The sequence below is a fragment of the Mesoplodon densirostris genome, chromosome 10, assembly GCF_025265405.1.
Source record: "Mesoplodon densirostris isolate mMesDen1 chromosome 10, mMesDen1 primary haplotype, whole genome shotgun sequence".
In the NCBI taxonomy this organism is placed as follows: Eukaryota; Metazoa; Chordata; class Mammalia; order Artiodactyla; family Ziphiidae; genus Mesoplodon; species Mesoplodon densirostris.
This window is the reverse complement of record NC_082670.1, coordinates 89,568,115-89,581,739: the sequence shown is the minus strand read 5'-3', so window position 1 is coordinate 89,581,739 and position 13,625 is coordinate 89,568,115. Positions and strand designations below refer to the sequence as shown.

At 39.9% G+C, this 13,625-nt stretch overlaps 1 protein-coding gene across 11 annotated transcripts in view; it reads right to left on the bottom strand.

The window, feature by feature from the left end:
• Positions 1 to 13,625, bottom strand: part of MITF (melanocyte inducing transcription factor) — a 226,576-nt gene that overhangs the window by 31,181 nt on the left and 181,770 nt on the right. For 9 of the 11 annotated variants that reach the window (XM_060109998.1, XM_060110000.1, XM_060109999.1 and 6 more), the window contains exons 3-4: positions 1,569 to 1,796; positions 441 to 524 (exon numbers count right to left, since the gene is read on the bottom strand). In XM_060109998.1, coding sequence (XP_059965981.1) covers positions 441 to 524; positions 1,569 to 1,796 — 312 coding nt within the window. The remainder of the gene's footprint in view (positions 1 to 440; positions 525 to 1,568; positions 1,797 to 13,625) is intronic. The other 2 variants (XM_060110008.1, XM_060110009.1) reach the window with 1 other exon arrangement.

The window sequence follows — 13,625 nt, the reverse complement described above, 5'->3', positions numbered from 1 at the left end:
ATAAATAAAATTTCAAAATATATTTTCCATGAGATTCCATTTTATAAAACAATATATAGATCTCACACACACACACATCTTGGTTTTACAAATATCCTGTCAAAGTTGCTAACCTATAAATTTGTATAACATATTTTGATGATGGTATCTAAATGAAGTACAGTAGTTTACATTCTATTTTATTAAAATTTACGTATTTTAAGCACTGTTTAATGACTTACAGCAACTCAGGGAAAAATGCATTTTAAGTATCATTTCCCTAGGAATTTTTAAATCATGAGACATTATGAAGAAAATAGCTCTGTTCATAGCTTCCTCAATTAAAAAAAAAATCAATGGGGGGAGAAAAACCCTTAAGTCATCAGGAAAGTGTGATTAGCCACAAATATAGATCCTCATTACAGAGCGTTACATCTTTCGGCTGCTGAGTCATTCAGTACCTGCATGCACGACGCTCGTGAATGCGTGTTCATACTTGGGCATTCGCTCTCCGCCCTGTTTTGTTCTTCAAACTTATAAAATCCCTGCAAAAACACAAGCAAAATCAGCCTATGATCTGGATTTGCAAATGACTTTTCAATGACATATTCACACGAGGCGGATGGCGCGGCAACAAGATGAACTAAGCTTTCCGATAAAGTGTAATCTGACTGAGAAACAAAATAATGAAGGAAGAACTTCTTCCAGCAAATCAGCTTGACAGATGACAAACATGGACAGAGAAGAATAAGATGGTTGGTTTGGGCAAAAGGGAAAAGACTTAGTCCCTCTAGAAATTAAAATCAACCAAACTTCAGAAGAGTCACCTCTGAATCACATGAACATTTCAGAGGACAAACTCCACTAAAATGAAGCTCATCATCTCATATTTGGAAATAACGTATTAAATCACAACTCTCCTGTTAGGTATGCTTCAAATTTTGATGCAACAATTAGCTTGAGGTACATTTGAGTCTTGTCTCCAACCCAGCCTTTACAAAAAGGAGATTTCACCAGCAGTGGCAATTTTATTAGGAAACCGAATTCACCCAGCAAGGAAATCTTTGCTTTTCTGTTAGATTTTCATGTGCTATATTCTTCCAATCCAGCCATGCACACTCTGTGCTTTTTTTTTTTTTCCTTTCCAACTCAGGGAGCAATAAAAATAACATCCCAGACGTTCACAGCAAGCGGAACTTCTAAACCGCCTGTCCGACACCTTTTCTATTTTTACTCTCCCTTTTCCACCTTTCCTTCTCTCCTTGCATTTTCACTGCTCTGTAAACGGAAAGGAATGGAAGAGAACACTCAGCTAACAAAGCAGAAACGGGGTGGAAGAAAAAGTGTCCTCGCATCTAGGTTCTGCTCTGAGGGGGCCAGGTCCCCTGCCAGGAGCCATAACCCAATAACCCAGGGATGGTGACAGGGAGAAGAGGCTGGAGGGTGACAACTAGAACAGGGAATCGGGGACAATGGCCAGCGAAGGTGGCCACGCGGACAGACTGGAGTCCACGGTCAAGTGCGGGAGGGAGATCCAACAGACAGTCATTCAGTGTAAGAAAAAGGAGAGGGGAGGAGACATGAATTACCTCTTTTTCACAGTTGGAGTTAAGTGTAAGCATAGCCATGGGGCTGTTGGGTGCGCTGCTCCCGGGCACTGGTGGCATGACATGATCGCCAGGCTGGTTTGGACATGGCAAGCTCAGGACTTGGTTGGCATGTTTATTTGCTAAAGTGGTAGAAAGGTACTGCTTTACCTGCTGCCTTTGGGCTTGCTGTATGTGGTACTTGGTGGGGTTTTCGAGGTGGGTCTGCACCTGAACATAGCCACGGAGGGAAGAGAAGAGAGCGCTGTTATTGGTGAGTTTCGGACAGCTCTTCTTTCAGGCACAAGCATGAGACGGGCCAGTCCACCAACAGAATAGATTATTAAGCCCCTGTTAGGTACCAGGCACTGTGCTGATGGATTTTGATACTACTGAAGTTTAAAGGCTAACTCTTAGGATTTGGGGTAATACTCTGCCCTGTTTCATTTCCCTGCTAATTGGCGGTCCATCATCTCTTTAAAATCTTGTGCCCTTCTTCTCATGTCTGATGACTAAAAATTTGCCACTATCTGTAGGGCAAAAATTTCCCCAACACACCTGAAAGAGTTTGTTAAGATCAAAACAACAATCTGGAAGAAGGTGCATAACTTGATTCATTTCAGTTTTCTTTGGCAAACAGAACCGCTTTCTTTTTTAAAAAAACACAATAAATGCTCCTTAAGGAACAACTATAAAACGGCTGTAGAACGGAAACAGAAACATTCGGATGATTAAATCAACTAGTTGTGGATCAGTTCCTCCCACTTGCATTTGGACATGATTGTTCAACATTTTAATTAAGATCTTAAACTCAACATAAAAAGCAATTCCACATTAAGCAGTTTCCTTCAAACACATAGCACTTCTATGTATGTGTTTTTAAAGGCATGAATATTAAGCCACCAACATTATTTTTCCCTTCTTTCTTATAGACATTAATAGAGAATAAGAACTTAAAAAAATCAATGATACTCAATTTAGTCACTTTTTCCTTGATAAACACAATTTAATCTTAGAGGCATGAACAAGAGCTCATGGAGAGAGCACAGCCATGCACCAGGGGAAAAAAATCCTACTAATATTTACTTTATTCAAAACTACATTGAGTTACTGATTATGGTATCAAACAATAAACAGCATTAAATGGGAAGACATGTACTTATTGAAAACTGTGTCTACTACAGTAACATGAAAAGGTGAAACGCTCAATTTATTGATTACATTTCAGAGACTAAATATAAAAATAAAGCTCACCTGATAGTGATTATATTCTAGCATTTCCAGCATAACCACGTTTTAGGTGGCCCCAATCCAACAAATAACGGTAGACTATTCACTCCCTCTACTTTCTGTAACTCCGATTCGTAGACTGGCATAGAGAAAAGTACTATAAACAAGGTATCCCGAGACACCACCGGAAACTTTATCACAGCAGCCCTGCTTATAATAACCTAAGCTAATTAGTTATGCATGTAAAAAAAAAAAGTTCACACAAAGGGCTTTTTTTTTGGAAGCCCTACGAGTTTGCTCTTAAATATTGATATCAACCCCCCTCGCACCCCACCCAGCTTGACGTCATACTTTTTTTTCATAAATATAAAAGAACCTTTTTAAGGGATGAGCTATCAAAGTCAAACTCACTGTCAGATCAAGGCCAATTCACTATTCATCTTTAGTTCCAGTAGTATTAATAGACAATGGTATTTCTCTTTCAGCAATAGGTTAAGAGCTAGATGCCCCCTTTAGAGAACATTGCCTAAAAGCTACACATGAGACTCTTTTAATGGCCGAATAACTCAGCCCTTCCAAATGCAGAAAGAGTGTCTTTCAGTATGGGGGAGTCTCTGATGAACTTTCAAGTTCAACAGCCTCATCTTGCATCCTGGTCTCAATGTGCATCTTATTCTTAGCTGGACAGATATATAAATTTCCTACTGACCTTGCATCAGGAAGAGTGGGAGCTATTCTAAATAGAAAAGGAAAAATACATACATACAGAGGCAGTTTTGGATATATATTTATGTGGAAAATAAGAAATGCACATCTCCCCAATTTAATCCTCAAATTAGGAAGCAGAAAATTTTTCACTAAAAAATCTTTTAATATAATTCTTGGGGCTAGAGAAGAATAAGAGTTATCATATACACAACTGATGCATTTATAGATTTCCTCATTTATTCATTCCATTATTTACTGTTATTATGTGCTAAACACTGTGCAAGGCACAGAATACACATTGTGAGCAAGTAGATATAATTGCCAGATTTATGACCCTGAGAGTCTGGGGGGAGGCAAAGGAAGATAAAAGGCAAACAAATATATATCTAAAAATTATGATAATGGTTGATATGCACTGCTGAATTGGTGAGATACTTTAAGCACAAGAATTTGAAATTCAATAATTCCATCCAAATGCCCAGGATAATGAAGTCCTTCAGTTGACAACCTCAAATTGTTTCAAATGACTGATCTAACATGCACACAGAGGTTCACAGAGACATTTTAAGTTTCATAAAGGGTCCAGACACGATAATGATGAGGACGACAGACATTTCTAAAATAAACATAAAATGAGGGCAATTGGTGTAATGTGCTTATTTCACTATTACACTTTAAACACAAGGGGCTGCACATTTAAAAATAAATGTTAATTCACTGGCAGATCCTTATTTTTAATGAATCAAAATTTTAAGCTTCAGTAAGGAAAAAAGCAACTTGTTCTCTATTTGGCATTGTCAGTGAGGTCTTTACTACAACCAGGTTGGGGTAGTCAGAGTGGGATGTATTTTTGCCCTTTTACTGTCAGTGTCTTTTTAAGTAAGTTGAGAACAGATTGGCTATAAACACTATGGAGAAGACAGAACATCCCCAGATGTCTCCACTCCAAACACCTAAAGCAGGTAACATAAATGAGGTCATGATCTGTGGTGTGTAATAGGGAGTGATGAGGCCTGTGGCAAACTAGAGGGCAGATATTTCATCTAAAAGGAATAGCTAACATAATCTGCAACTGATTGTGGCCATATGGGAAAACTATTCCAGTCTAGCTAGATCTTCCAATTTTTCAATTTAGTTGGCAATCTGAACTTGTTTTTTAAATGAAATCTCCCAGATTACAAAAATGACACCGAATTGTTTGATTTTTCATATTGTAGAAGACAAATCAAACAAATCTGTTGGCTGGACTCAGCCCACAAGCCAGTAGAATGTGGTCTCTGCTCTATAATGCCCACAAGGAGAATCTTCCTATCTACATTCCCTGAAGGGGATGGCCTAGGTTTTGAGAAGTTAGTTCCTCTTCTGAGAACTTAGCATCAAATCCAAGCATTTCTGGTGCTTCTCTGACAGGGATATCATGCCTGACAGCACAGTCAACAGAAGAATTAAGAAGCTGAAACCTGGGTTCAAATTCAGACTTTGCAGCTTACTACTTTTATGACCTTCTGCAAGTCATTAACCTTTCCAGGCCTTCGTCACATCATGTGCTCGATGGGAATGACAATAGAACCTGCCTCTTAGAGGTGTTTTCTGTATTAAATGAAATCACACCTCTACCAGGCTTAGCAACCTATCTCAAACAGCAATTCTCAAACTTTTTTGTTTTTGTCCTAGGATGCTTTTAAACTGTTTGAAGTTCTTCTGTTTATGTAGGTTATATCTATCCATATTTCTCATCTTAGGAATTAAGACTTAGAGATTTTTAAAACATAAGATTATCCACTAGCACATAGTCCACTGGCCATGAGAACAACGACATTTTAACACATCATGTAGCCTCTGTAAAACTCTTCTGTATATAGATATCCCTCAGAATCCATGGGGATGGGTTTCAGGACCTCTTCAGATAGCAAAATCCACAGATGCTCAAGTCCCTAATATAAAATGGCATAGTACTGTACGTGAGAGATGAGCATGAAAAAAAGGAAAATAACCTCTTGGTATTATTATGAAAGTAGTTTTGACCTGACAGAACCACAGGAGTCTTGGAGACCCCCAGGGCTCTCTGAGACACTTTGAGAAGCGCTGATCTGGAACAGTTAGTACTGTTGCATTATCTCCACCCCATCCTAGCCATGCCATCCCCACTGTGTGGTGGTGGTGTGCGACACAACCTCTGTGTGTGTTGCTTCCCTCATATCCAGAAGATGCTGGAAGGAAACACTAATTGCCCTAACTTCTCATAGCATTATTATGAGGCTCTATACTACAGTCCTCGGAATATTTTCAAAGCCATATAAATATAATGTTCTGTGTTCAGCCATCCTAAACCATAGCTTTTTAGTGATTGATTTCCCTTTCATTAATTTTTAAATAGCCAAACAAGCGTGCAACTGAAAACATATGTGGTGTTAAACGTCTGCATGATTTCCTGATAATTTTTTCATGTTTTTGACCTTGAAACCAACTATACCACAGAATTCGGATACCAAAAGTTGGGTATTGCTGAGCACTAGAAGCACAGACCACAAAATAAACCTGGAATACTTCTTACTCTATCGAAATAGAGTATTTTATTGACGTAACTTATATTTCACATAAATAAAGTATGTTAGCTCTCTGGATCAAGGGCAAAAGTCCACTGGCTTTGAAACTTTTCTTCCTTATTACTACTACTATCTTTTTGCCCTTTTTCCTTTCTTCACTCAGATCCTGAATTGATAGCAAGAGAACTGGAATAACTCACATTCTAATTGTCACAGTTTAGCTTCGCCACTTCCCAGGTGACACTGACAGGTTATTTTCCACCAGTTTCATTCTAAAGAGATCCTGGAGCACATCAGTGTAAGATGGTGCCTGCAGATACTATCAAATTGGCTGACAAAAGAATTCACTGGAGGAAAAAAAATCCCCATCTGATGTTCACTGTCCTTCTAGTCCTTCTACTATTTGTAAACCAGAATAAAAATAAAATTGAGTGAAGATTCCCATAATCCTTTTAGTTTATAATTGATTTTACTTTTTTAACAAGTCAACAAAGTATTTAGATTTCTCATTTTGTGTTTAGAGAGAGAATGTGTTCTTTTGCTCAGTAAGTTAAAGAAATAGTAAAAGGATTATAATTCAATCAATTGCTATCCACTACCACTCCCAAACCACTATTCTTTTCATACTGTTTTTTAAAGGACTATGTACAGAGATGGTCAACAATGCAATCACCATCCCTGAGAAAATGATGAAACAGAGGAAGCTAGCTTTCTGAAATAATTTCAGCAAAGTCTTGCCCAGGGTCACATCTGAGAGGTGCCAAGATTCTTTTCAGTCCCACAATTATAACACTACCACGAAAGAAAACACCAGTCCAGAACACATGTTCTCACTCAGTCGTGTTTGCTGTACAACCTGTACAAAGGTCTCCCTAACAAAAAAGAAGGACAAGAATACGAATCCTGACCTAAGACAGAAGAATCGAAATCATATGCAGACAAATAATAAATGCTGGAAGAGGGTGTGGAGAAAAGGAACCCTCTTATACTTTTGATGGGAATGTAAATTGGTGTAGACACTATGGAGAACAGTATGGAGGTTTCTCAAAAAACTAACAATAGAGTTGCCGTATGATCCAGCAATCCCACTCCTGGGCATATATTCATAAAAGACGAAAAGTCTAATTCGAAAAGACACATGCACCCCTATGTTCACAGCAGCACTATTTACAATCGTCAAGACATGGAAGCAACCGAAATGTCCATCAACAGATGAATGGATAAAGAAGATGTTGTATATATACACAATGGACTATTACTCAGGCATTCAAAAGAATAAAATAATGCCATAGGCAGCAACATGGATGGACCTAGAGTCTATCATACTAAGTAAAGTAAGTCAGGCAGAGAAAGACAAATACCATATGATATCACTTGTATGCAAAATCTAAACAAATGATACAAATGAGCATATTTACAAAAAAGAAAACAGACACTCAGACATAGAAAACAAACTTATGGTTTTGCAAAGGGAAAAGCAGGGGTGGAAGGGGAAAAATTAGGAGTTTGGAATTAACAGATACACACTACTATATATGAAACAGGTAAACAACAAGGTCCTACTGTACAGCACAGGGAACTATAGTCAATATCTTGTAATAACTTATAATGGAAGAGAATCTGAAAAAGAATAGATATATACATATGTATAATAATCACTTTGCTGTACAACTGAAATGAATACAGCATTGTAAATCAACTATACTTCAATTTTAAAAAGTCATATGCAAACAAAAAGCAAAAACAATGAGTACTTAAATAAAGGAAAGTCAGAAGTGACCAAGGTTGATATGCCCAGGTCCTTTTCTCTATCACAGGGATCTGCCCACCTGCCCAATCAGGCCTGCTCCCTGTTTTTGTATGGCTTAGAAACTAAGAATAGATTTTATATTTTTCAATGGTTGAAAACTATCAAAAGGAGAATGATATTTCATGATACATGAGAATTCTATGAAATCCAAATTTCAGTGTCCATAAATAAAGCTTCCTGGCACACAGCCCCATCCATTCGTTTACATGTTGTCCACGCTGCGCCCACACTACAGCGGCAGAGCCCACGTGGCCCCCAGAGCCTAAAATATCTAGTGTTTACAGAAAATGTCAACCAGTGCTCTGTAAGAAAGTTTTACCAATCTAGAATTCAGCTTTCCTGTTTTGTTGAAGCTTTAGCAAGGTTTGAAGAATGAGGTGGTTTTTCTAAAGAGAAACAGTATATGTATAAATAATTTTATAGTTGTTTTTCCATATAACTGGACATAGGAACACAGGATATGCTTATTACCTCCTACTTATGATATGTCATAAGTACCAAGATTTTTTAAAACACAGAAAACAATTAGCTCAAAATTGTCTACCATGTACCTGATGCTGTGCATTTTATATGTTCACTCTTAGCTTAGGTCAATTCAAAATAAAACTAAGAACTCACTTGGCTAGCCTACAAAGTATTCTTGAAAGCCTCTCCTCACAACTTATTAAAGATCATATTACGACAACTGATTGAATACAGAAGGAACTATGGACTCTGGATTTTCATAGTTTTAACCTCTTATTTTGAGTTGTTACTGTCAGAGAGTATACCCAGTCGTCCTCTTACCATATACAAAAAGAACTAAATACAGGATTGGGTGCGAGCCTTAATGTCTATATAAATCATCTGGGATCTTGTTAAGTGCTGTGTGATTCTGTAGGTCTGGGGTGCGGCCTAAGGTCCTGCATTTCCAATAAGCTCCCAGGGGATGCCCACCCTGCTGGTCCACAAACCACACCACACCTTGAGTGCATGGCTTTAATACGTTTTCACCTGGACTTCTGCCCCGATCAAAAGACTTATATCTTCACATTTATTCACCAAATACTGTCTGAGTACCAACCAGATGCCCGGCAACTGTCTTCATCTTACACAGGTTGTTTGGGGCAAGGCTCACCCAGAAGATGACATTTAAGCACAGACCTGAAGTTGGGGAAGAGAATGAGCCAGGCAGACAGGTGGGAAGAGAAACCCAGCAAAGTACAAAAGTCCTCAGGTGTGAAGAAGCCTCCCATGCTCAGGGAACAGCAAGGAGGCTCTTCACACACATTCCTTCCTTGGCTGCTTCTCGACCGCACTCGCCTGATTTTCCTCTTGCCTCTTTCAACATTTCTTCTCAGTGGCCTTTGCTAGTTTTCTCCTCTTCTCTCCCTCGTAAATGTCAGAATGCCTCAAGGCTCAGAGCTTGATTTCCTCTCTCTGCACGCACAGCCCTGGTGACCTAAGCCAGGCTCCTGGATTTAAACACTCTGTTTAGATGTCCTGAACTCCACACTCAGCTCCACCTGCTTACTCCATTGGGAGGACTGCAGACGTCTCAAGCTTAAAGTGTCCATCCTCCTCTTGCCCCTATGGTCTTCTCCATCGTAGTAGATGGTACCCCCATTCTTCCATTAGGTTGAAACATATGAAATTACCAAAAAAAATGACCTTCATCTTGTTCAACCTCACTGCTCATTTCCAAAACCTTGGTCATCTTTTTTTTTTTTTTTTTTTTTTTTTTTGCTGTATGCGGGCCTCTCACTGTTGTGGCCTCTCCCGTTGCGGAGCACAGGCTCTGGACGCGCAGGCTCAGCGGCCATGGCTCACGGGCCCAGCCGCTCCGCGGCATGTGGGATCCTCCCGGACCAGGGCACGAACCCGCGTCCCCTGCATCGGCAGGCGGACTCTCAACCACTGCGCCACCAGGGAAGCCCCCTTGGTCTTCTTTGATTCATTTCGTTCCTTCACACCCCACATCTACTCCATCAAGAAGTACTGGCTTCCTTTTCAGAATATATCCCGAATTTAACTAATTTTCACCATCTCTACTGTTACCACTTGATCCGGGCCACCATGATTTCTCACTTGGATGACTGAAAGCCTCTTGATTCTTCCACCTACTTCTGTCTGTGCTCTTTTGCAGCCTGTGTTCAATACACTGTGTGATCCTTGTAAAATATGTCAGATTATGTCACTCCTCTGCAAAACGAACCCCTCTGTAATGGCTCCCTATTTATGTCTGAGAGAAAACAAACTACTTACAATGGCCTACGGGTCCCTAAACCAGAATTACCTATGGGGCCTGTTAGAAATGCATATTCTTGGGCCCCATCTCAGAGCTAACGAATCAGAATCTCTGGGTGAGGATCAGAAACCTATGTTTTAACAAGTTCTCCAGGTAGATTCTTATGCACAGAAAACTTTGAAGACTCCAGCCTACTGTGCCCCCTTCCCCCTCCACCCTGGGGTCATGACCTCTCTGATCTTATCTCCCACAACCATCCTAAGAACTTACAGATCCCAACTCCCACCCTGCCAGTGCTCTCCATCCCCATACATACCCTGCTCTACTTTGTCCAGAACATGGCCTGGCACATAGTAGGAGCTCAGCAAATATTTGGATAATCAATGACTGAATGAAGGCAGTGTGGCTGAAATGCATGAATGAGGGGAGAGACTAGAAACTAAGGACAAAGGGTCAGATTGTGTAGGGCCTTGTACAGGTTGGAGGCTAGGATCCTGAAGCCTCTAGAAGTGTCCTGAGGAGATGGAGAAGTGGCAGACCCTCACTCTTCCTAACTAATTCAGAAATCTCTGGAGGTAATATCTCCAAGCCAGGCTGTTGATTCACAGTGCACCTCCCTAATCTGAGTTATAAAGCTTCCTCTTCTATGAGGGCAGACCCAAAGGCTGCCAACTCTTATAGCTCTCATCCACGATGCTTAGGGCCAGGATCCTGGAGATCTGTCTCCATCTCTAAACTGTAGACCCCTTGATAAGTCACAGTTAAAGCAGAAGTCCTCAAGCTGGTGGCCCATGGGCAGAGTCCACAGGTATGGCCTACAGAGTATTTAATTAAAAACTGGGAGTTATCATACTAAAATTTGGATTTCTGGTTTCTCTGGATAAAACAGAAGATCTAGCAACAATGAACCACCTTCTAGTGGGCCAGCAGGGGGCAGAGTTGAGAAGCAGCTTCCCTCTTTTGATGGGACACCTGTTCTTCATTTTGCTACATTCCTACCACTCCTTATTCTGACACTGACAACCGGCCTGATTTACTCATTAATCTGTCTGGCTCCTGAAGGCATTTAAATTGGCAAACCCTGCTTTACCTTTCACACTCCACATTCCAGGAGGTAGTTCCAAATCTGACGGAATGATGGTGGCATAAGTGGGATTAGGATAAACCACACTAAATGAACAATCTCATATGATGTGAATGAGAAAGAAAAATAAATTGATATAAACTTCTAAAAGGTACATACATGTTCATCCAGCAATTCACACTTTCAAGAACTTTTCTAAGGAAATCATCAGATATAAGGGCAAAGATTTAAGAACACAGAGGTACATCAGAGTATTGCCTAAAACAGAAGTGGACAAATTACTACCGTAGTGCCCACCGCCTATTTTTGTAAATAAAGTTTTATTGGGACACAGCCACACCCATTCATTTACATATAGTCTAAGACTGCTCTCAAGCTATTACAATACTAGAGCAGAGTTGAGTCATAGACCTTATATCCTCCAAAGCCTAAAATATTTACTATCTGGCTCTTTACAGAAAGTGTGCCAACCATTAAACTCTAATAACAAAATATTGGAAACAAATATCTAATAGAAAGCAATGCATTCAATTAATTATGAAGGAGCCATATAAGTTCAAGGTTCCCCTATCTCAGCACGACTGACCGTATGGCCAGGTACTTCTTTGTTGTGGGGTTGCATGTGTATTATAGGATATTTAGCAGCATCCTTGGTCTCCGTCCAGTAGATGCCAGTACCACCTTCCCCCCAATGCCAGTTCTGACAACCAAAAATGTCTCTAACATTACAAATGTCCTTGGAGTGGGGAGGGGAATTGCCCCCATATAGATGGATATAATACAGTGAATGAAGTCCATATATTATAAAACTATTAAATGAGGGGAAAAGTTCATCATGTAAGCAGGAACACAATGCAGGTTAGAATCACTACATACACTGTGACCCTAAACTGACTTAAAAATGTTGTTTATACATATGCATACACACACACACAAAAACCAGTTACAAATCATTCATCCAAAATCTTCTTCATGACTGTCTCCGGATGATTAAATTATAGGTGGCTGCTACCTTATTGGTTCTTTTTAATATTTTCTATAATGTATATGGCACTAATTTTGTAATTTTTTAAAAAAAATCTATAAATTCCACAAAAATTAAAGTCTGTGGATCTGGACAAACAAAAATATATTCAGGCAGAATTCCTCTACTGAACATTTTAAAAACCACAAATAAACCCATGAAGTTGTTACATAATGATGAAATCTGCCTCATTTCAATTTTTTCTTTAAATACTTGATCAGGTTAAGAAGACTACGTTATTTATTACATTTTTGGTCTAACATTCAAGCCCAGTCTGAGTTTGTACAATGTTTGACACATTTTTATGGTTTTATAAAGGGCTGCAATTACGTGGTTCCATGGTGCCCTTAAAATAATAGCTCATTGTAAGGACCGTCGAGTTCTCCCCCCTCCTGATGGGAGCTGCGAGTGCAGCATTCCACGTGCTATAACTTTTTTATGTGCCCCAGTTTAGCACTGCCTCAGAATTGCAGACGCCTTTTTGTTTCAGCATCCCCCCAAAATGCCCCTATTGTTCGCAGTTTATCGGGTATTAGAGATCATTATGACACAGGCAGCAAAATCCCTTTTCATAAGGACAGACACTCTTAAGAAACTAGCAGTGGTCAAGTTTGTCAGAGATGAAAACATTGCCCTGGGCCTAAGTAAAAGGTCAGTCAGAAATGAGAGCTGAATGCTGCTGGTTTGAAGGTCAAGTCCACACGAGCCGAAAACTGGCAAAAGCAGCCACCTCATAATAACAGAGACTTTAGGGCCTAGATCATGAGACTGAGGGGTCCTCCTCGTTCTTGAGGAAATGCATTGTCTTGGGCAATTCCTAAAACTTGTTGTATAGATTATGTGATAATGAAATTCCAGTCTGGAATTAACAACTCCAACAAGAACACTATCAGCTCACAAGCACTTTCTGACTGAGAGTTTTACAGGCAGGTACATCGTAACTACCCCACTGAACAACCCAGCCATTCATTTAACCAGCATTTATGGAAGCACTGAGGATACAGTGGCCACTGAAGCAGAGTTCTTGAGCCCGCAAAAGCCATACTGAAGGTGGGGAAGCAGAGACAAACACGATGGCAACAAATCAACAAAGAAAGAACTTCACACAGTGACACAAGTGCAATGCAGAAAAGATAAGAAAAAAAGCCACTGGGAGAAAAGAAGGCTACTCTGAAGTAGGGACATTCCAGCCGAAACCCAAATGATAAGAAGCCATGTGTGTTGAGAATCAGAGGAGCTTAAATCCTGAGCCGGAAGCAGGCTGGCATCTTTGAAAAACAAGAATGACATCAATAACCCAGCCAGCGGGGCTGCAGCGGTGACCAGGTCAGTGCATAAACTGAGAGGGATGGTCAGGACCGGATATTATGGAGCTTTGTAGGCCTCAGAAAGGAATTTGATTTTTCTTCTCTGCTGCTTATAAGAAGCCTT